General features: G+C 60.1%; 1 protein-coding gene across 1 annotated transcript; it reads right to left on the bottom strand.

Moving 5' to 3' along the window:
• Nucleotides 1-4,114: 4,114 nt before the first annotated feature.
• PVALEF (parvalbumin like EF-hand containing) lies at nucleotides 4,115-5,731 on the bottom strand. The gene is made up of 4 exons (XM_077833084.1): nucleotides 5,623-5,731; nucleotides 5,141-5,276; nucleotides 4,492-4,607; nucleotides 4,115-4,161 (listed from the first exon to the last, which is right to left on the bottom strand). The coding sequence occupies exons 1-4, from the start codon at nucleotides 5,726-5,728 to the stop codon at nucleotides 4,115-4,117; spliced, it is 405 nt and encodes a 134-aa protein (XP_077689210.1). The 5' UTR covers nucleotides 5,729-5,731.
• Nucleotides 5,732-21,928: the final 16,197 nt, after the last annotated feature.

The raw sequence follows: 21,928 nt of genomic DNA, 5'->3' as shown, positions 1-21,928 counted from the left end.
GTAAATCATGTGAAGTCTGGCGTGGGGGTGGGGGAAAAACAAGTCCCATCCTGCTGGGAGTCAGCCCTTGCATGGCCAAGGAAACAATCCCAGGGCACCTGCCCCTCCTCACCCCGGTGCTCTGTGCTCCCTCCCAGCGCTCTGTGCTCCCTCCCAGCGCTCTGTGCTCCTCCCCCCAACCCTGGGGCTCTGTGCTCCCGCCCCGGCGCTCTGGAGACACAGCCCCAGGTGCTGCTGAGCTCCATGCACAGAGGGGAAGGGCAGGCTGCCAGGGCACAGGAAGGTCCTGGCAGGTGTCTCAGTCCCAGCCGTATTGCACCCGAGAGGTAACTCTCGGTTGCCGGGAATGGAACCCAGGCATCCTGCCCCCTCGTTCCAGTGGCTGGCCGTGCACTGACACACAGTATCTGTAGCTTGCCTAGCGCTTTAAAGCCTCTCCCTTCGGGGGAAGAGTTCTGCTTTGTTTCACTTGGGCATCTACAATCCCAGGGCCAGATTCCCAGCTGCTGTGAACAGCTCCCTGGATGGGACAGCGGCTCAGGCCCCAGCCGTCCCTCATTCTCTTTGCATCATTTTTTAAATGCGACTTGCACTGTAGCAAGATCATTGCTCCACAAGGCATCGTGATGTGATCTCCACCTGCTCCAAGCCAGCCGGCCCCAGCCAGTCCTGGCACCAGCTTGGGGGTTCTAGGTACAGGTTCCCTTCTCAGGTTGGGGCCTCCAGATCAGTGTGGAATGGGCCAGAAGTCCTGCAACCCCACCCAGCCCTGCTAGCTCAGCTGCGCTCTCGGCGGCTTGCTCAGGAAGAGCACGGCTGTGGGCACAATGTAGTTGCATGGCTGATGCTGAGGTAGTTTTGGAATGTAGGCTCAGCTCTGCCTTTTCATTGCAGCATCTCACCGTCCCGTGAGCCGCAGAGTTGGCTAACTTCTAGGCCGATGCCCAGTTCAGACGTGAATAAATCGTCTATGTTATACAATAGATTCTGGAGCTTTATGTTGGCTGGCTGCCTGGGATCCTCGGTGGAGATGGAGTCTGTTATCCCACCTGAATTGGAGGGCCGTGAGCCAGCTGTCTGTAGGGCTCCCTGGTCTGGTTTGCAGGCAGTAGCCCAGGCCCCTGGCAGGGAGGGAGCAGGGGGCTGCCCATTCACTCCTCACCCGCAGGTCTCCTATTCCCTTTGATGGGAGTCGTGTGCACGGAAAGGCAGCCATGTCTATCCTGCTAAAACGGGGCCAAGTGCTTCCTTGGGCCGTTTCCCTGGAGGGAACCAGGCGTCGCTTAGTCTTTCCTGCGCTGACCCCTGCTCCCGTCTGCTGGTGCAGGCTTGGGGCAGAGCTGCCCCTTCTGGCTGATGCAGCCTGGGGAAGGAGTGCAGCAGGGCAGAGACATTTCCCAGGTAGCAGAGCAAAGACCGATCTTCAGGCTCTGCTGTGCCCAACCACACAGCCCTTGTCCTGCTCCTGGCTCGGGGCTGGCATGGGGGGGGCAGTGTTAGAGTGGACTCTGGGGGGCATCTCTGCAAGGCCCAGTGCAGTCAGAGCAGAGGGCCCTGGGAGGGCCTGCTTAGGCACAGGTGGAGTGGGGTGAGCAAGGGCTGGGAGCCAGGAACACCTGGGCTGTAATGGCAACTCTGCCATAGCCTGGTCCAGCCCAGGGGATTTTAGCTGTTTTCCCAAAGTCCCCTGCTGCAGTCGTGGCCTCCGTGGCTGTACGGGTGGGGAGAGCAGCCCTGAGCAGCCTGCCCCGTGGTTCTGTCTGGCCCGAGGGGCCTGGCACTGACGAGCCTGGGGGTGCTCCTGCCTCACCCGAACCCCAATGTCGAGCCAGTGTACCCCAATGGCAAAGGGGGGGTGTCGCCCCCTCTGGCGGCTAACTGCCCACTACTGCTGCCAGCGAGCGGTGCTGCTCCCTGACCCCGAGCAGAAGAGGGGTGTCCTTTGGCCTGAGGTTTGCACCCCATTGGTGAGTGCTGGCCTGGCTCCTTATGCCATGTTCTTGGATATGCTGCCTCGTGTCCCCCGGGCGATGGTGTCTGGGGCCCCAGCTGTTGCATGTCAGATCCAGCCTGGTCCCCACCCCAGGAATTCTGGTTCAGAGATGGATCGCCAGCTTGGAGCTGCTGGGTCCGGCCTCGCCCAGCTCTGCTCCCATGTTCTGCATCAGGGTGAAGTTAAACTGAAGGCGAGGGCCATGGGCAGAAGCAAGGTCCTCCTCTCCACCCACAGCTCCAGAGTCAGCCAAGGCCTGGCTCCACACGGACTTTAGACTGCTCTGGCCGCATCCCAGCTGCTGTGCTCCTTGAGTTTGCCCCTGTGGGGCCCATCCCCGCTGGAGGAATGGGGCTAGAAAGGCCAGGCGACCAGCGCAGCTAGGATAAGCTTGGCCAAAGATCCCCAATTAAGGAGGCTGAAAACCAGCCTCTTGTTTAGTGGATTAGGTGGGATAATGGGAATCTCTTAGCTGGGGATTATCTGAACTGCTCCTTTGTAGAGAAGGGCCGAAGTTGACAGAGGTTTTGCGGCCTGGGCGATTGCAGCTCAATCTGGTGTCTGTGCCGGGAGGGGGAGATTAGGAGCTGACCCAGCCGTATCAGCTGGAACAAGTTAGCAGGATTGGCACGGGGGGATCTCGTTGAAGCAGGCGTGAGAGTGCGGGTAGCTGGGCCCTGCGCCGTGCTCTCACTTTAAGAGCTGAGTAGCCCCGGACCTGGCCCCTATCCTGTACGGCACACCAGGCTGGGGGTGTCAGGGGAAGGGGTGCGGCAAGTTAATCTGGACCCCTTTCACGGCAGCATTCAGGGGGTCTCCTCTTCCTCCTCTCTCCGCATCGCACCAGCACCTCCCCTGGCTCTCAGCGTCTCTCTCTGGTCCGTCCTCTCCCAGGCCAGCTGCAGCTCAGCCCCAGAACGGGCCGCGGTTGGGCTGAGCTGAGCTCATGGGGCTCTGAGAACAGGCCCAGCCCAGCGGTGCCAGGCCCTGGGACGGGTCCAGAGGGACTTTAACCCTGAGCTCTATGGCTGGTGCTGCATGCTGCGGGGAGGGGTTCACCTCAGCAGGCCAGTGGGGTTTGTGGACCCAGGCTGTATCTCCCCGTGCCAGGGGCTGGGGGCCAGGCCTCCTGGCTTCTCTCTCTGCACCACTAACTGCCCTCTGTCCGGCCAAGCCCTCGGGCCAGCGGGAATTCCTGGCTGAGGCTGCTGTGGGTACAGGGAAGGGGCCAGGCGAAAGCAGAGGGCTCGGCCGCAGACGGGATCACACGAGAGAGTCTTTATTCGGGGCAGGAAATGGCCCCGGCGGATGCGAACGGCACCAGGGCTGCAATAGAAGTGCTGAGGCTGCTCCTGCCCCCACACGGCAGGGCAGGGACAGGGACGGGAGCGAGGCAGGACACGGCACAAGGACAGCGGCTGCAAATAGGAACTTTCTCCACCCCACCCTCCTCCAACTAGGGCAGCTGCTGCACATGGTGAACTGGCCCTTCTCCGGGCAGAGAGCAGCCAGCTGGCCCAGGCGGGGCTCTCCGGAAGGTGCTGAGCTGGGCACAGTCTGAGCGGGAGGGGAGGGGGCAGGGGGAAGGGAACGGATGCAGGAGGCCCAAGGCTCGGAGCTGCTCCGGGTCTGGTTTTTCTTCTCAGTCTTTCTGCTCCCAGCCCCGGCCTGGCTGGCCCTGACGCTCTGTCGGGTTGGGAGGCCGGGGGGAGGGCGGCACCGTCTGGAATGCGCCCGCTGCTGGTCCTGTGCGTCTCAGCTGCCCCCACGTCCCCGCCAGGGGAGGTGCTGGGGAGATTAAGCTGCAATGGGGCCAGGGGGTGGTTGTTATTTCTCAAGCCCTCCCTCCTGCCCTGGCCCAGAACTGCCTCCTACTGCTCTGGGCCTGGTATGCATCTTGCTACCCCCCCTGCTCTCCCATCCCCCCAGGCCAGGTGTGGCTGCGACCTTCCCCCTCCCTCCCCAGCCCCTTCCCCTCCAAACTGGGGTCTAGGCGACAGAACACTCAGGACAAGCACGGTGCTGCACGGGCAGCCAGCAGCGGTCTCCCCGGGGGGCTGCCCCCAAAGCAGGCGGCCTGGTGCCAGGAAGTGGGGCGCACTTTCTCCTCTGCCTCCTGCCTTACTTCTTCTTGGGGATCTTCTCCTTCGTGACCAGGTCGGAGAACTCTGCAGGAAGATGAGGGAGAGGAGCAGTGGGTGCTGGGTCAGGCTGCCGTGTGTTTTGGGGCGAGCCGCACTTCGAGGCCGGGGAGATGGGCGGGAGGAGACCGTACGCAACAGCTGGCTTCCTGCGCCTTCCAGACACCCCGGGGAGGCAGCTGGGGGCAAGGGGCGTCTCCACTGAATGTTGACACCACCCCAAACAGTGCTGCAGAGCGCAGTTCCACAGAGGCCCCATGTTCCACCAAAAGGTGGGGCCAGGGTTAGCAGGGCTTGGATACCCCCGGGGCAAGTGCTATGGACCCCCACCCTCCCGGCCGCCAGCCAGCCCCTTACCTTGGAAATCAATCCTCCCATCCCCATCTGTGTCAGCCGCTTGGATTATAGCTTCAGCCTCCTCGTCTGATAAGGGCACCACGGGCATGGTGCTGGGCACGGTGGACAGGATGTACCTGCGGGACACGTGGCACCAGGCTCAGGAGGTGGCTGGGGCCTCAGCTGGCCTGGGACAAGGAGGGTTTCACAGTGCCAGGCGGGGCAGAGCGGCAGGTGAGGTTTGAGGGGACGGGCCAGACCCATGTAGCCCCTGCAGCATGACGATGGTGCCCAAGGCCTCTGGGGGTGCCCCAGGTGGTGTTCGATTCTCTGGGGAGTGGGGCTTGTTGGGCTGAGAGCAGGTGGATTCGGGGCGCTGCAGGCAAGAGCCCTGGAGCCCACGGGCGCTTGGGAACATGGGCTGAGAGGAGACAGGGCCAGCACCCAGAGCAGCTCCTGGGCCTGCTGCAGCCTGGATCCCACCCCAGAGCCAGGGGCACCGTGGCAGCACTTGGCAGCCCTGGGGAGCACAGTCCTCTGGCCGGTCAGCTACCCGGCCAAGGTGGGGCACCACAGGTGGGGGGGCAGGTGTGTGCCCTGGGAGGGAGGATGGATGTGGGCAGGGACAGGAGCTAGTGGGGGAGGGAGGGTACAAGCCTCTGGCCGTTACTTGATCTCGTTCCACTCGATGAAGCCGCTGTTGTCCTTGTCCAGGAGCTGGAAAGCTTTGCGCACCTGGTCCTGCTGCTCACTCGACGTCTGGAACTTCTGCATGTACTCGAAGAACTTGCTGTAGTTGAAGGCAGCTGTGGGCAGAGAGGGGCAGGGGACCCACACGTCAGGAAGCAGGGGGCGGGCAAGCAGGCACCTGCCCATCACAGCAAGAGACAAACCAAGAACGGGCAGCAAAGCGCTGCCCCTGCTCACTGCTGCTGGTTTCCAGCCCTGCGGTCTGGGCTGGCCCAGGGCAGGCTCAGACCAATGGCCTGGGAACCTGCTGAGCCCCTTTAACCCCTTCCCTGCCCCTTTGAATTCATTGTCCAAAAAAGGAAAGCTGGGGGACAAACTTCCCCACGCAGTGCACCCGGGGCCTGGGTCAGAGCCAGCCTCAATCCCAGGGTGGGCAGGGCCCAGTCCTGTGACCCTCCATACCGTGATGTCTCATATCCGAGGGCAGCAGGTCAATGTCCTTGTCCGTCAGGGACGTTCCCAAGGCCAGTGCCATCTTCTTGACTTGGCAGGAAAAATCCTCGGCCATCCTGTCCCCTGGCGAGGAAAGGGGAGAGCTGAGCTGAGAGCCTGGCTGGTGCTGCCGGGGGCTGCTTGTCCACAGGAGGACGCAGGTGTGTGTGTGTGGATAGGGACGTGCATGGTCCATGCAGCGTGAGCCACCCAGAGCCGCTCCCAGCCGAGCTCCTCTCTGCCCTTCCGAGCCGGGTCAGGTGGACAAACAGCTGCTGCGAACCTGCCAGGAGCCAGGCCCAGGCCTGCTGCACTGGGGCTAGCCAGAAGCCAGGTGTTTGGTGTTACATGCCCCTAGCCCCAGCTGGTCTCCATTGTGGGCAGACCAAGAGCAGCCCTGCCTCTGCAGCGCTCTCTCCGACTCGCCCCCGAGAGCGGCTCTGGCTCAGCGCGGGAGAGGGTGCTGGTGCCCTCTGAGTCCTTCCCCTGACCTGTGCGTGGAGGTGGGACGCCCTCCCCCAGGTCCCTGCCCACCACTTCCATTCTCCCAGCACCCCCCACCTGGCACGGTAAGACCATCCTGGAGACCGGCACTCAGAGGGGATTGGCGCATGGGCACTGACACCTCCTGGGGAAACAGCGGGCGTCTAGGGAGGTGCCCAGTGGCTGTGCCTAGCGGCTAAGCCAGCCCACGGCAACAGCATGGCGTGAGTGGAGCAGCTGAGCTGGGACGGCCTCGGACAGGGCTCCGAGCCGCAGCTCCAACTCAGCCCCCGTGCTCCCTGCTTTTGGATGCAGGGTTTCCCCGTGACAGTCACTGGGAGTCCCACGGGAAAAACCTCCCAGGGTGCTGGCATTGCCTCCCCCTTTGTCACTGTTAAATGGGGGCACGGGGGGGGGGGGGCTCAGCTGCTGGTGAAACCTCCGCAGGGCTGGGCGCGGGCCAGGCATCTCCAGGCTGACTCAGCTGTGCTGGGTGCATGGGGGAGGGGTTGTGCTGAGCATCTCTGACTCCTCCCAGGGGGAACAAAGGGGCAGGGGCAGGGCAGGGGAGGGGGGGAATGTTCCATGATCTACCAGGCTGTTTCCTGCCCCTGGGATCCCAGCCGACTCCCCACCCCTGTGTTTTTGGCCTGGTGCAGAGCTGGGAACCCTCTGTCCCTGTGCAGTTTTGCACACTCACAGCGTGACCCTGGCACACTCACACCTCCAGGCAGTCTCAGTGCCTCCTGGGGGGGATCTGCTGCACAGGCCTGCAGGGTCTGGGTCAGAATGAGGGCAGAGAGGGGGGGATTTTTCTAGTTCTGCCTGGCCTAGCTTCGAGGCTTGTGTCCCTGCTGAGCTGCTCCGAGGGACTGGGGCAAGAAACAGCCCCTGGCTTCCCTGCAGGCCTTGTGGAGATGCTGGCTAGAGGGAGCTCAGTAAGCCCCGTGCATCGCCTCCCGTCCCCTGTGCTGACTCGCTGCCCGGCGTGGCTCCTGGAGGAATGGGGCGATTCGCCCAGGCCGCGTGCTGCCTCCCGTCAGTTCTGCCAGGCTCCATGCACAGGGGCCCCTTTCATAAGGCACGTGTGTGCACCAGCGGGTGCCCGCGAGGCATTGGCTAGAACGCCTGCCCTGCAGCCGCCACAGCAGGGTTGCCTGCGGTGCCACGTGAGCACCGGGCCTGGCTGACTCTGAGGCGATGGGATCCCAGCTGTGCCATGGCTGGGGGTGGCATTTGGACCCCTGCTCCTGGACACCAGGTTCTGTAGATGCTGCTGCTGCCGCATTCCCATGGGGGCACTGGGGCCTGGCGTTCCCGGGCTCTTTGGGCACCCGTGCCCATTGCTGGGCTCAGACCTTGGCTGGCCAGGCAGATGTCTGCGGCAGTAGAAGGTCTGCAGCAAGTGTCAGGGGGCCCAGCCAATGGGCGTCCCCCTCCCCTGGCCTGGGGGCTCACCCCAAAGCTGGCTCTGTGCCCTGGTGGTTTGGAATGGCTGAGTGCCCCAGCCCTTGCTTTCCTGGCCCCCGTCACTGACGGCTGCTGAGTTCTCCTGGCACGTTGGGAGGGTTCCTTTTACTTGTGACCTTTCACAGGAAGTCGACATGGTCGGGCGCCCCCTCAGCCAGCTCGCCAGGGCCCCGAGCCCCCTGCACGGCTTTCCCCAGGAGCGCAACACCCCACACGGGTCCCCTGCCCAGTTTGCTCTCAGCACAGGAATGGCCAGGGACCAGTGGGACAGTCAAACCGCCCCCTTCCCACCAAGGAGCCATTTTGTTGGCTTTGGCGTTGCCCTTCTCCCTCTGTAGCCCCGTCCAGCATGGGCTCTCGGCTCACTCTGTGGGCATTAGTTCATGGCACCTCTCAGCCTCACGTGGGATATCTAGCCCCATGTTACAGCTGGGCAAGCAGGGCCAGAGAGGAACGGTGCCTTGCCTACAATGTGAGCTGGAAGTAGAACCCAGGTGTCCTGGTTCCCAGCAGAAACCCCCAGACCAGCTGGGTCACAGTCCGGGCTGACTTACCCCTGTGTCAGCCCATAGGAGGGCAGCAGGCATGAGCCCTGCTCGGCCCCACCGCTCCTGGGCAGCAGGATGTCTCCCACTGGGTTTATGATGTTGGTTGTTGATGGGGCCCCTCCATAAGCTCTTCTCTTTGCCCTCCGCCCCAGGCCCTTGCTATGGGGACTGGCACCAGCTGCAACGTCAGACCACAGCAGGGACCCTGGACACCTTCCAGCACCCCCGCCATGCCAGGAATCCTGCTCAAAGGGCAGAACCTCGAGCCCCCCTCCCACGGTAGCTCGTGTATTTATTTCTGGGGGGTTGCATGTTGTTTTGAAGAAGGCTCCCTCCTCTCTGGGACTCTTCTATTCACAAGGCAGCGTCTTGTGATGCGGCTCCGCTCTAGAGTTACACTGAGCCGAAATATTTCAGCCTTCCCAGCGGACTATCCGGTTCGTGGGGCCAATGCAGCCGGCAGCTATTTGTGAAGGGCAGGGGCCTGCCCCGCTGGCTCCGGCCCCTCGGCTGTGCTGTGGGACCTGGCCCTCAGTGAGCTCCTGGGGTGCCAAGCAGCCAGGCGCCCCAGCAAGGGGATGGACTGACATTTGAAAGGGGGAGCAAAATCCTTCCAGTGAAATCTTGGCCTTGCTGAGCCCAGACGTCACTGCTGACCCAGCACGAGTGCCAGGGGGACCCAGGGGAAGGGCCCAGGCCGGGCACTGGCACAAGCCCTGAGTCCTTGGGCTGCCCGGCTGCTGAGCTCTGCAGGGGCGGTTTTTCCCTCTCTCCCAGCATGAGGCCCATGGCCCACTGGGACCGCAAGGGCCATTGCATTCGCCTTCTCTCCCTTGGGGGACTCCTGCGTTGTATTTATTTAGAGTTCCAGTCACAGCGAGGGAGTTGCGGGGGGCAATCCCCTGTCCCTGGCTAGGGGACCCTTTGACTTTTAACAGTACAAACCAAAATCCCCCCAGCCGGCAGCTCCCCCCCCCCCCACTGAACTGTACCAGACCCAAGAGCTCAGCCAATGCCTGCCTGGCTCTCCCCGGCCGTACCCCCCTCCCCGGCAGCACAGCCAAGATGGGCTCGCAGCATGCTCGAAGGGTGACTCTAACCAGGCAGGCTGTAGGCTGGTCCCTGTGTGTCCCATGGGCCCTGGCCTGGGTGGTCTCTGACGCCCACCAAAGAGCTGCACCTAAAGTCCTGCATTTGCCATCAGAGACGTGTCCCTCCCAACGGGCTCAAGGCCTAACTGTGCGGCCGTGGGCTCTGCAGACCCCTCCCTGACGGTGGCTGTGCCCCTAAACCAGCCATCCAGCTCCCAGGGCCCGCGGAGCACCCTCCCTCTTGGGGGGACAGAGCCGGGAGGGTCACGTCCGGACTTGGTGGGCAGTGGGTGCCTTGCACAGTGCACTCAGACCCTGTGACTGTCGGGAGCCTTCTTGGTTGGCACTCAGAGGCTGGTAACTCATCATCACCTCCCTCCTCCAGCTCCCCCTCGGGCTGGCCAGGCCATTCCCGCTGGAGCCAGCTAGCAGAGCTGGGGGCTCTTTCCAAGCTGACTTCTCCCTTGTTTCCATGCACAGTTTACAGCTGATGCCTCGTTCCTCACCAGCTGCCTTCTCCTCTGGCTTTATTCCCACCTGGGTCTCTGGCTGGCACTTACCTGGTGCAGGCTTCGTGGCAGGCTCCTTCCAGAACAGCCCTCAGCAAGTTCTCCTTGGGTGCTAGGCACGTCCCTGGTTTTTATAGGCAACGCTTGGGCTTGCTATTTAGGGAGTGCTGCACCTGTTGGCCACTGCAGCCCCCCTGGGCCCTTTCAAGATGCTGGCAGCAAGCGGCTTGGATTATCTTGGCATAGCTTAGCATTAGCAGAGCCTCATTAGCAGCTGGCATCTCAGCACCTGCGCTGGCCATAGAGCTGCAGGAGAGGGAGTCTCCAGAACAGATGCCTACTCCCAAAAGCCCTCCCTCACTCCAGGAGCAAGCAAAGCCCCCCACTGGGGTGACCGGGGGAGGGGAGGGGAGGGCCGACGTTGCTGAAGGAGAATAGTGGAATGGACAAGCTGCTTGCCAGCAGGTCCTACCTCCCAGGAGCCTCTGGAACCAGTGACTGTGGGCACGTTATCTGCACTATGAAGCATCTCGGGGTTCTGTCCTCTGTTTGAGACCTGGAAACTCATGACACTGACCCTGCTGTACATAATACCTGCCCTTTCCCCACTGCCTTCCACCCAAGGCTCTTGCATCATGTCACCAACACCTGGTGGCGCAGACCCTGTAGGGGAGTTCTTAATGTTTCCACTATTCTTAGTGTTTCCTCTGAATATTGTGGGGGTGCCTCAGTTTCCCCTATGCAGTTCTTAAGTAGCTAGGTGGTGGGATAAGGGTGTATGATCATTGCAGAGCCCTAGTGGGCAGGTGTGTGCAGGGGTCTGGACACAGAGAATGGCTGACACCCTGTTTCCTGGCAACTGATGGCCTGGGTCCTTCCCCCCTGCAAGGTGAGAGCTAAAGGGTTGGAGAACAAAGAGATCAGGTGACCTCCTGGTCCCGAAAGGGACAAAGCCCAGAGGAGGAGGGGCTGGAGGGAGTTTCAGTTTAGGGCTGGCTGGGACATGGAGTGAAGTGCAGTCAGGGTTGTCTGGCTCACTGACCCTCCAAATGGATCCAGCTGAGGGGTCCAGTTCTCTGCACCTACAAGCTCTGTGTTAGACCATGTTCCTGTCATCTAATAAACCTTCTGTTTTACTGGCTGGCTGAGAGTCACGTCTGACTGCGGAGTTGGGGGGCAGGACCCTCTGGCTTCCCCAGGACCCTGCCTGGGCGGACTCACTGGGGGAAGCGCACGGAGGGGCAGAGGATGCTGAATGCTCCGAGGTCAGACCCAGGAAGGTGGAAGCTGTGTGAGCTTTTTGCCTTGCAGACAGGCTGCTCCCAGAAAAGAGACTTCCCCAGAGTCCTGCCTGGCTTCGTAGGGAGCCGTTCCAGAGCATCGCCTGGGGACTCCGTGACAGCTGGAAAGCTCCAACCAAGCAAGCAAGGCCTCAGAGGGGGACTCCCCCGCCTCTCAGCTGAGCAGAGACCCCAGCAGAGACACCTGACTCCTTTCCACCTAGGAGGAATATTCTTTCCATGTGTGTTGTGCTCTCTGCTCTTGCACTAACCACTAACCACTCTCACAATCCTCCACGCTGGTTACAAGGGGGAATTGTGCTGATCAGAGCTGGGTACAAAGCAATGTAATCTCGAGTCCCAGGGAGAAAGCAAATTAGTTCTGAATGATGCGGCTGCCTTCCTGGAGAACGTTTATTTGCAAGAAGACTTTACTTTCTCCAAGCCAGGATCTATTTGTGGCAGCACGACAGCTGCAGCGCAGTGTTCTTTGCAAGCTCAGGTCTTCTGAACAATTAACAGTGCACGTAAATTTGGCATTCAATATTAAAAGTGCAGGAGAGGATGCTCCCTGTTGTGCTAAAAGCTCAACCCTATCAGCATGCTGCTATGCCCGTGCAGCTGGGCTAAACGTCCATCCTCTGATGAGGGCTTCCAGTCGCCACATCCCAGCAGACCTTGGGGGAAGTCTGCGCCGCTTTGGAAGACTTCAGCTGGCCTTTTTCTCCATGCTGGGATGGACCAAAAACCGTCACTTGGGCCCATCTCCGGCTTTGTGAGGGGTTCTTCCTTCTTGCCCTATGAGGGTGCAGCCCAATGGCTGTCCCATGAAGGGCTGCAGTGACCTTTCCCTCCAGGCAGTCCAGGCAGGAGGACTGGGCTGGGGCAGCTCGTCCTGTTGACTGCTGAGGAACGTCCCAAACTGCTGCACATCGGCACAGGGCTGCTGGGCCGGCGCCAGGCAGAAGACCGACGTGAACTCTGCAACAGGACAATCAGCAGGGGTTGTTGGGGCGAACTGGGCAGGGGAGACCTAGCGAGCCTGGGCACCAGGGGAGCAGCTAGTAGGTCACCGGGGCCCGGGGAACATTAAATCATGTGCCAATCAAGTGAGGTAAATGTCCGGGAGGCAGGGAGGGGGAAGGTGCACCTCTTGCTGAGCACGGCCTCCCCTGGGCATGTTGCAACACCACTGTTTGGGAAAATAGGGCCACCTGTTCAGTTCGGTTAGGTCTGTGGCCTAGAAAGGGAGGGGAGTCCCTCTGGCTGCCCCGGTGAGATGAGAGCCTTTCTGCCACCTCCCCATGGGATGCTGGGTCCTCAGGTCATTCCCCTGCCCCACTACCTCCTGCCCGGCCAGCTGCGTGGCACTGTGCTGACCTGGGAGTGGCCGCCAGGGTGGTGGGAGCCATCTTGCTTCCTGGTGACGCCATGAATCCCATCTCTGTTCTGCGAGAGCAGCTTTGCTGATCGCGGAAGCAGCTGCTTTCCAATGACTCCGAACCCGCTCTCCATCTTTTACGAGGACGCTCTCCAAGCACTTCGGACACCAATATAAAGAACCTGATGTGCTCTCCCTCCTCTGCCTTTGTGACACAGCTAAAGAAAGATCATCCCCCATCGTAGACAGGGAAACTGAGGGACAGGTGAACGGCGAAGTGACGTCCCCAAGGTCACACAGCAAGTCAGCGGCAGGGCTAGGAACGGAACCCAGCACGCCCGGTTTCTCTGTTTTAAAACCAGTGGAAAGGCACAAATCTCCCCGGAGCCCCGTGAGGAATGCAAAGAGCACTGGGGCAGCTGGGCAGGAGGAAGCGGTGAAGAGCTGGCTGCTCTGTGCACCAAGGCCAAGTCTGGGTCCGCGGCAGCCACGCAGCCCTGCCAGACGAGACGCCCTCCTGAGGGAGACGCCTGCAGTGCTGAACCAGGGCTGTGCTGGGCTGCTGCCAGTCGGGCTCTGTTGGGATCCGGCTCCCATTGTAGCCAAAGCCCCCGGGCTCCAGGCAGGGGCATGTGTAGGTGCCGGGGTCTGTGTTTGTTCTGTTCATCTCTGTTTGTAGCTAGGGGTTGTGGAGTTGAAATAACATGGGATGGGGGCTCGTCAGTCCCTTGGGGTGGACACAGCTGGGGAGCCCAGATCCTGGATCGTTCTGGTGCACAAAGGGATCTCGAGTGCGCCGCAGGGTGGGACGTGGCCCCCGTGCTCAGCTCGTGGGGTGTGCTGGCGATGCCCCAAGCGGGGCGGGGGGCTGTACGTGTGAGAGAGCGCTGGGGAGAGCCAGTGGCAGCCAGGGAATCGTGTCAGAAAAATTGTTGGGGGACAAAACTGTGTCAGCCTATGGAACATTATCTGTGATGACACACGGCCGGGGGGAGGGGGGAACCAATGCTGGGGGCGGGGAACTGCCCCCAGACAAATGAGCCCCCGAGTATGAGCTGCGGGGGGGGGGGGGGGAGAGGGGGTGCCTGTGCACGTCTGCAGGACAAATGGCTCCACTTGTGATTTTATTCCCGAGTTTAAGACAAATAATATTTTATTTTTTGCATGCAGAGCCCCAAGTCAGTTTACTGCATTCCCCCCCCTCCCCTGCATTGGCCCCCTGCCCCCACCTCTGCACTAGCCCCCCATCTCCGCTCCTGCACTAGCCCCCTGCTGCACTCGCCCCCCACCTTCACCCCTGCGCTAGCCCCCCTCTCCTGCACGAGCCCCCCACCTTCACCCCTGCACTCGCCCCCTGCTGCACTAGCCCCCCACCTTCACCCCTGCGCTAGCCCCCCTCTCCTGCACGAGCCCCCCACCTTCACCCCTGCACTATCCCCCTCCTGCACTCGCCCCCTGTTGTACTCGCCCCCCACCTTCACCCCTGCGCTAGCCCCCCTCTCCTGCACTCGCCCTCCACCTTCACCCCTGCACTATCCCCCTCCTGCACGAGTCCCCGCCCCTGCTCTAGCCCCCCATCTCCGCTCCTGCACTCGCCCCCTGCTGCACTCGCCCCCCACCTTCAAACCTGCACTATCCCCCCAGCTCTGCACTAGCCCCCACCTTCACCCCTGCACTAGACCCCCCTCCTACACTAGCCCCCCATCTCCACTCCTGCACTCGCCCCCCAAGCTCTGCACTCGCCCCCCACCTTCACCCCTGCACTATCCCCCCAGCTCTGCACTAGCCCCCCCACCTTCACCCTTGCACTAGCCCCCCAGCTCTGCACTCGCCCCCCCAGCTCTGCACTCGCCCCCCACCTTCACCCCTGCACTCGCCCCCCCAGCTCTGCACTCGCCCCCCACTCCCCCAGCGGCGCAGCGGAGCCCGAGCCGGGGGGGGGGGCAGAGGATGAGCTCAGGGGTCGCAGCCCGGCCGAGCCCCCCCCCCCGGCTCCGCTCCCTCCCCCCGCTCCCCTCCGCCGCCGCCGCCGGGGGGACCGGAGCAAGATGGCGATGCCGCCGCCGCGCCCAGGGTCAGCACCGGAACAGCTCCTCGCCCCGCGCCGCGCCCGGCCGCTGCCCCGCGCCCGCCCCGGCTCCCCGCCGCGGCGCCCCCGCTGAGCGCCCCGGGGTGGCGCGGGCCGGGGGGGGCTGAGCCGCTGGCGCCCCCGGGGCTCTGCGGGCCGCCCGGGGCTCGTGGCGCCGCTGCAGCGGGGAGAGGGTCCGGCCCCCGCCGCTCCGCGGCTGCCTGCGCCCCCCCGGCCGCCCCCCCCGGCCGCCGCCGCCGCCGCCTTGCCCTGGGAATGGCTGCAAAGCGCCTTGCTATTGTCATGTCGCCTTCTTTCCTCCACCCCAGCTTCGCCTTCAGCTCGCCCTTCGACCCCGGTAAGTGCTGCTGGGCCCCGGGGGGCCGGGTGTGTCCACGGAGGTGTTCCCCCCCCCGAGCCCCCCCAGGCCTGCGGCTCCCCTTCCCCCCCCCCCCCCGCCTGCACACGGGGCTTGTCTCCGGAGCATGATGTTCTTTGCCCCCCCGCCCCCCATTTTTCTTTTTGCACGGAATCAACCCTTCCTGACCCCCATCAGCGCTGTCAGACCCTGGGGGGCCGCGGTTAAGGGGTGGGGTGGGGGTTATTTATTTATTTATTTATGCATGCATGCATGCATGCTGCTGCAACCGTGCAATTGTTTTGCAGTGATTTTATAGGGACCTAAGGGAGATAACTGTCTGCAAAGGGCCGGGCCGATTCCTCAGCCGGGGCAGCCTCTGGGGAGGGGGCGCGTTCCCTGGACATGGGTACCTGAGGTCACTCAACATCCCACACCTGTCTCGCCATGTTGGCTGCCAGGGAGAAGGAACGTTTCTCCAGGGGCCAATCCTGCTGCCTGGTGGGACCGGGAGGAGGGGGTCAGCTTGGGTGTTCTGCCCACCTATTGCTTTGAGCCTAAAGGGGGAAATTGCATGAAGCCAAGCGCCATGTGGCTTGGATCTCTGGCTCTAAAGGGGGGAGGTGGTTGGAGCTCAGCTGTAGGGACTGGGGTAAGAATGGATATCCTGTCGGCGATCGAGCCCAAACCTCAGCGCAAGCTTCACGGGAGCTGCTTTCCCTGCTGCCTTTCTCTTGGGATCTCTTGGGTTATTTGAACCTGGGTCCCTGATTCACAGAGGGACAACGTTCCTGCAAAGCCAGGGCTGGTTTGGCTCCCACGGACACCTCTCGCTGTGAGGAATGTCGCTGCTTTATATCGGCTGACGGGACGAAATCGAATCTCCTTGCAACAGGCCCAATTTGTTCTGGTGTGCGAGAGCCATGATTTCGCATTCATTTTCTTACTGGGCATTTACTTGTATTGTCAAAACAGGCTGCAGGCCCTGTGGGGGTTTTGCATTAACTGCCCTAGCTGCAGCTGCCGTTGGTTTGTGCCGTCTCGACTTCTTAGCTGCGCAGGGGTGAAAGATGGACTCCGCTGGCTATGAAAGAAACATGAATTTGCCTTTAATACCTTGAAATGTCACTTTTATGTTCTCCCCTGGAGCTGTCAGACAGAAAGGAACCGCTGTGTTTGGCGCTGATAAGGGATCGTGGCGCAATGTCCTGGGCCGCTTTCACGGCTGCCCTGCGTTTTATTCAGCTGTGTTTTGGGACCCTGGCGTCTGCGCTGCCTCGGAAGGCATTTGTGTGATTTTAAAAGGTGTGGTGACGAAGGAGAGACCCAAGCAATCAAGCCCCTCTGCTCCCCATTAAATGCTCATGCTGGATTCTGTTCCCATTGGGGGCCCAGGTGCGTTAGCCCGTTTTATAGAATCTGTGAAAAGATGATGGATGGTTAGTGAAACGCTGATGAGCTGGCTTATATTTGATAGCGCATGAGGGGGTAATTAGGGTACAATGCTGACAGTTGGTCATGCAGGCATTTCAGGGAGCTGGACGTTATGTAAGCAGCCGTTTTATGGCCGTGGTTGTGTTCCATCCGCAGGAGCACACGGCAGACCCGACAGCAGAGAAGTGGCTGTGTTCCTGTTTGTGTCTGGGGCTGCTTTGTGCAAATCTACCCCTTGTCATTCTGTGTTTCACTCCTCTGGCAGTTGTTGACGACAGTAGGGTGAGGGTGGCCTGGCAGAAAGCGCACGTGCAGCCAGATGTGTTGAATTCCACATTCAGCGGTTACTCAAAAACCTTCCGATACAGGACCAGCACTGCAGAAGGCAGAGATCGATTTTGCTACTTGTAAAATCATGAGTGATCCAGTAATGAATCACAGAGCTTTGAGCACACCAAGCTCTATATACCTGCAGGTATTATTATGTTTACCAAAACAATGAGCTAAAAAGCCTATGTGTGCGTTTGGTTTAAGTACACAACCAAACTAACTGCTTATGAGGTTGGTTTCCCATCAGGCTTTGTGTAGAGAGATCAGCCATTTGCATCTGCAAAACCATTTTATTGGTAAAGGGCTAAATTTACATAGATGAAACTAGCAGCTTCCATTGCTAGGCACTGCACGCAATAGATTTGATGGCCTTGCTCCAGATTCTGCCTGTTAAAAATGGGATCCTGTTTCCCCATCCTCCTGTGGAAAATAAGATTTCTGTGCATCTAGCACAAAGTGTTGTTAGTAACTGTGCATAACCTAGTTCCAAGTGTGATTTTAAAAAACAAAAGCATGTTTGTTGTGCAGGAGACTTCATGGTCTTGTTGGGTTTGATTTGTGCTCAGAAGCAAACCCTTTATGATTGGCACTGAAAATGTTTTATTGCTGGTGATACCAAACACTCAATTTGAGACCCTAATCTCATCAAACGAGATTAAATGGATGCAGTCATTTAAAAATGTATCCATTTTAGGGATTTATACTGCGCTTCTCACCATAGTGGCTGATCGCACCCTGGCCTCTGAACATTTTAGTTTGTTGTTACAAATGACTCCTACAGTTACCATCAATGCGAGAAATTAAAGGGGGAAAATAGTGTTCTCCGTTCCCTCAGTTTGTCTGCATTGTGCTTTTGATACCACTTCGGGTCAGGTCAGTATGCAGTTTCCCCAGCTTGTCAGTTTCTTGGGTGTTTCATTGGGGCTGGAGAAGAGCGAATGAAACCCTTTAAAGTAAGAGAAGGTCATTGTAAACTCACAAACATTGGCAGGGGGAGGGGCTGGGTACAGCCTGAAGCTACTTCTGGGTCCTTTAAAAAAAAACCCCAAACCCAACTAGATTTCAAGTTGATGGTGTCGCTTTCACTTCAGGGGACTCTGCCCCTCATTCACATGGCCCACAGACACTGTGGGGAGGAAGGAAAACTTGGGAACAAGCCTGTCGAGACATGTGACTGTCAAACTTTAAAAACAATGAAGAGGTTGGTGGTGGGAGCCAGTCACTAGGCGGCCCCAGTGGGATGTCTCGGAATGAAATACAGGTCATTTGCAGTGCTGACATTTGGTTCACTGCATCACAGATGGGGGGAGGCATTGGGGTGATGTCGGGGTGACGGGGGGCATCAGGGTGCGAAAGTGACAGTGAGGGACCTGCCAGTCCACAGCGGGTGCTGGCCCCTTAGTTTAGCCTGCATGGCTGTATTACTGCTCCAGTCCTCCCGGAACAAATAACTTCTCCTTGGCTCCCCAGCTCTGTGCTGTAGGTGAGTTGTGAAGCTTGTCTGTCGCTAACCCCTTGAGTGCTGATATACATCAGAATACTTCTCTTCATTGGGCTCTCCTGTACTGTTGACTCTTGATCCACGAACTCCCCCTCTCCCCCACCATTGCCTGCATCTACTCCACCCTTTGGGATATCCCAGTGCAGGATCAGCACTTGGATTTCAGCCCACATTCCTCTTGGATTCCCAGCAGACTTTATCGAATGCCTCCAGAACCTCCTTAATTCTTGCTTGTCTAATCCACTAGCCAGACCCGATCATTCTCCCCCAAAGCCCAGTGGACGTGCAAAGGCTTCGTGGCAGACTCCGTGCCATGCTGAAGACTCCATCCTTCTTTCCAAGCAGACTGAAGGCTGTGATTTACCAAAGACTCGCTGGGTGTTCAGTGCCTGGATCTTACTGGATTTCTATGGAAGTTGGGTGACCATAGACTGCTTTTTAAATCCCAGCCTAAAACTTCCTCGTGCATGTCCGCGGGACACTTGGCCCCTGGCTGTGCCAGGCCTGAGGTTTAGCAGTGGGGTGAGATATAGGGGGTGGGGCTGGGGGTGTTCTTTGTTTGAGGCGAAAGGAGCCTCAAGCCAACTCCCACATCCAGGGAAGAGGGCAGCTTATCGGGGTGATGATTCCCCTCCCTGTTTTCCACCCAATGTACTGCAATGTCTTTCACACACCCCTCCCACCCCCATAACTCCCAACCCCCCCCCCCCGCTCATGTGACCCACCCTTGGGCCCTGATCCCGCTCTCTCATTTTGGTAGCTCCATGGGGACTGCAGTGTCCTTCACGGGGAAAGAGGGGTATTGAGCAGGGTCAGAACCCCTCCCCACCCTGCTCCCAGCCTGGCCATGGGATCGGCGCAGGAACAAGGGGCCGTCACTCCCATGGGCTGGGTCCTGAGGGTGTAGCCCATTTTGGGGAGGTGGGGAGAAAACAGGATGCCCAGAATGATCCCCCCCTTCTGTTTGCGAGCTAGACAGGGCAGGGCTGGGGGCAAATGTCTCTGGAGCAGGTGTCGGCTCCCAGCCCTCTCGGCAGGAGCTCCCCACCCCCTGGGGCTGCCTCTCAAGGGCTTGATGAGCTGGTTCCACTCTCCCCGGAGTGCCCCGCGGCGCTCGGGCCTGGGTTCCCAGACCTGGGGGTTGCTCCTCAGCCTGGCAGTGCTGCTTGGCTCTGGCCTAGGTCTAGACCGCAGACTAGCCCATAACTCCCTTCCCACTGATGTCAGGGCTGGCGCTGGGATTCAGGAGTTCCCGGCTTCTGGAGATTGTTCTCTTGGATCCAGGCCTTGTGCCGAGCCCTGGGGAGCGGGGGACAGTAGGGATCCCCTCACCCAGCCTCGAGGCCCTGCCCCAGGGGCCCCGTGCCCAGTAGCAGTTCTGCTGGGTCAGGCCCAGGAGGGTCTGGGCCTGGGTGATGCTCTCCCTCAACCAGGACCTCTGTTCTGCTTGTTCAGGGTGAGTCCCCAGCGACAGCCTGTGTGATTTGCTGGTGCAGCTGCCTGGGCCCGAGTTGCCCCTTTGGCTGCACTTGGGGGGGTGCTTCCCAGTGGTGCCCTGGGCAGGTGGGTTTGGAGTTGGCACTGGCAGCTCCTGGGCCTGCCTCGGATGGAGGGGGTTGCCCTTGTGAGCAGCCGTCCGTCTTGGAGAGTCTGAGCGTGGTGTGGGGCCTGCGGATCTGACCCAGCTCTCAGTGCCCTGCCCACGTCCTGCCGAGAGTGAGTGCCCACCCCCAGGCCAAGCAAGGTAGGGTAGCCGGAGAGGGAGGCTCCTGCCAGTGTCCATGGCACCTGCGGGCCTGAGCGTGCTCAGGGTGAACTCTTAGGGCTGGAACTTCAAATAACTGGGCTGTGGACTGGGCCTGCCCTTGATGGCTAATGTGCTCCAAGCCCGCAGAGCCTAAGCCATGACTCCCCTGCTGTAGGCCAGCTCCTCCGCCCCGGGTGCTACCTGGGCTTCATCCGTGGCGAGGTTGCTCGGGGTTTGCAAAGTGTTTCGCTTCTGGGCTTGGGGTGAGCCTGGCGCTTGCTCGCAGCCTGCAGGCTCAAGCACCGTAGGACTCTGGCCACTCCCGCAGGGACAGCCAGGATGATGGGCTTGCCATGGAAGTGAGGGGTTGTTCCTGGGGTAAGACATAAAGTGGGCAGGGATTGTGCAAGCTTCTCCGACACTGCTTTACTAATGCCCCTCAGTCCCGACTCACAGCGCCCCACGATTCTAAGCCTGGGCTCCCCACACACTTCACTGTTTCCTTCCTGACCTGCAGCATCCGTCTGTTCCTCTTCTGGCTGGACACTTCCCACTGTCCCCACTCAGGCTAGGAGCAGGTGTGCTCTGACGTGGACATTTACACTGAAGCCTTCAGGGCAGTCACCCCGTTGGCCTCCTCCGCCCAGAGCGCAGCGCTCCAGAGGTGAAAGGCTGGCGTGACCCAGTGACCTGCCTCTGCCTCTGGTCAAGAAATTTGACAAAGATGCAAACTGCTCCGGGCTTTAGATGCTGAAGAGTCTGCAGCAGAGACCCAAAGGCAGTTCAGTGCCCTGCTGGCCCGTGCACCTAGTCCGTCCCAGCGTCTGTCTCGCTTGCCTTCTCCAGGCCGGTGCAAACATCCACGTGTGGAAGAAACCAGCAACGTTCAGTCTGCCAGAAGCAGTGGGGCTCTCGGTGCTGGCCCCGTGGCTGCTTATGGGACTCGGTTGAGCAAAGCCGCTTAAAGCCTGACATCTGACCTACCTTGAAGCTCCATAAATAGCTGTATTTGGCTGCTGCTCTGTGTTCTCAATGAGAGAGAGGGAAGGTGAAATGTTACAATGCTAATAAAACATCGATCGGACCTGGGGTGGCTTGAAATGGCTCAGGGATGATGCATGGCAGGTTTCGGGAACTGCTGTGGTTTGATTGCGCCCTTTGCCTTCAGCGTACTTTTTGCAGGAGGGCCTGTGTGGCCTCCAGTCCTGGCGACAGTGTTTCTGTAGCTAGGGGTGAATTCTAAGGGCTGCCAGGGGAAGGCGACAGGTTCGGACTAGACATGAGGTACAGCATCAAGCAGTGAGGGGACTGACCCCTGGAGTAGTTTACCAAAGGAGCTGGGGGAGTTTTCAGCACTGGCCGTCTTTTTAAGGCAAGAGCTGAATATCTTCCCGAAGGCGTGCTGTGGCCCAAGCAGACGGGATGGGCTGGAAGCAGGAAGGCCTGGGTGAGGGTGTCTGGCCTGGGTTACTCAGCAGGTCAGACTAGATGACTGTGACTCTGTTAATGCCATTGGAGAGAGGTTTATTTTCTGCCTTTACATTGTCACAGGCTGAGTGTGTGCAGGTGGGTGGGGAGCGCAGGGACTGTGCCCTGGACTCTGTCTGTAAAGCTGCTGCTTTCTCAGGGAAAGGTGGAAACTGGACCAGCCCCGCCTTCGAGAAAGAATCCAGCAGAAATGCCCCCTGGTTTTAAGAGGACACGTGAGAGTGCGCCCTCTGCAGGCTGTGCACAGCATTTCCTGCACCAGTGCTGGGCCCGGAGCTGTGCGCAGGGCATGGGTCATGGGGCCTGGCGTGACGTGCAAGAGGTGGGTGGAAGCCTGTGACCGTAAGCCCTGCTAGAACCATGACCGGCAGAGGGGGGTTGTGACAGTGTCATTCAGAGCACATTTTATCCCATGGGACCCCAAGGTGGCTTGCATGCTTACGTTGATACGCCGGCTTAGGCCCACGGCATGCTTTACCCACCACTGAAATGCAGCCCCCTCTGGAGCAGAACATGGCAGCAGCTTAACAGCTCTACTTGCAATGCTGTGGAAGCTTTCAGGCCAGGAAGTGAAAGGGGTGACTGGGA

The sequence above is a fragment of the Eretmochelys imbricata genome, chromosome 14 (genome assembly GCF_965152235.1).
Source record: "Eretmochelys imbricata isolate rEreImb1 chromosome 14, rEreImb1.hap1, whole genome shotgun sequence".
NCBI lineage: Eukaryota > Metazoa > Chordata > Testudines > Cheloniidae > Eretmochelys > Eretmochelys imbricata.
The sequence above is the reverse complement of the archived record's forward strand: the minus strand, read 5'-3'. Positions and strand labels throughout refer to the sequence as shown.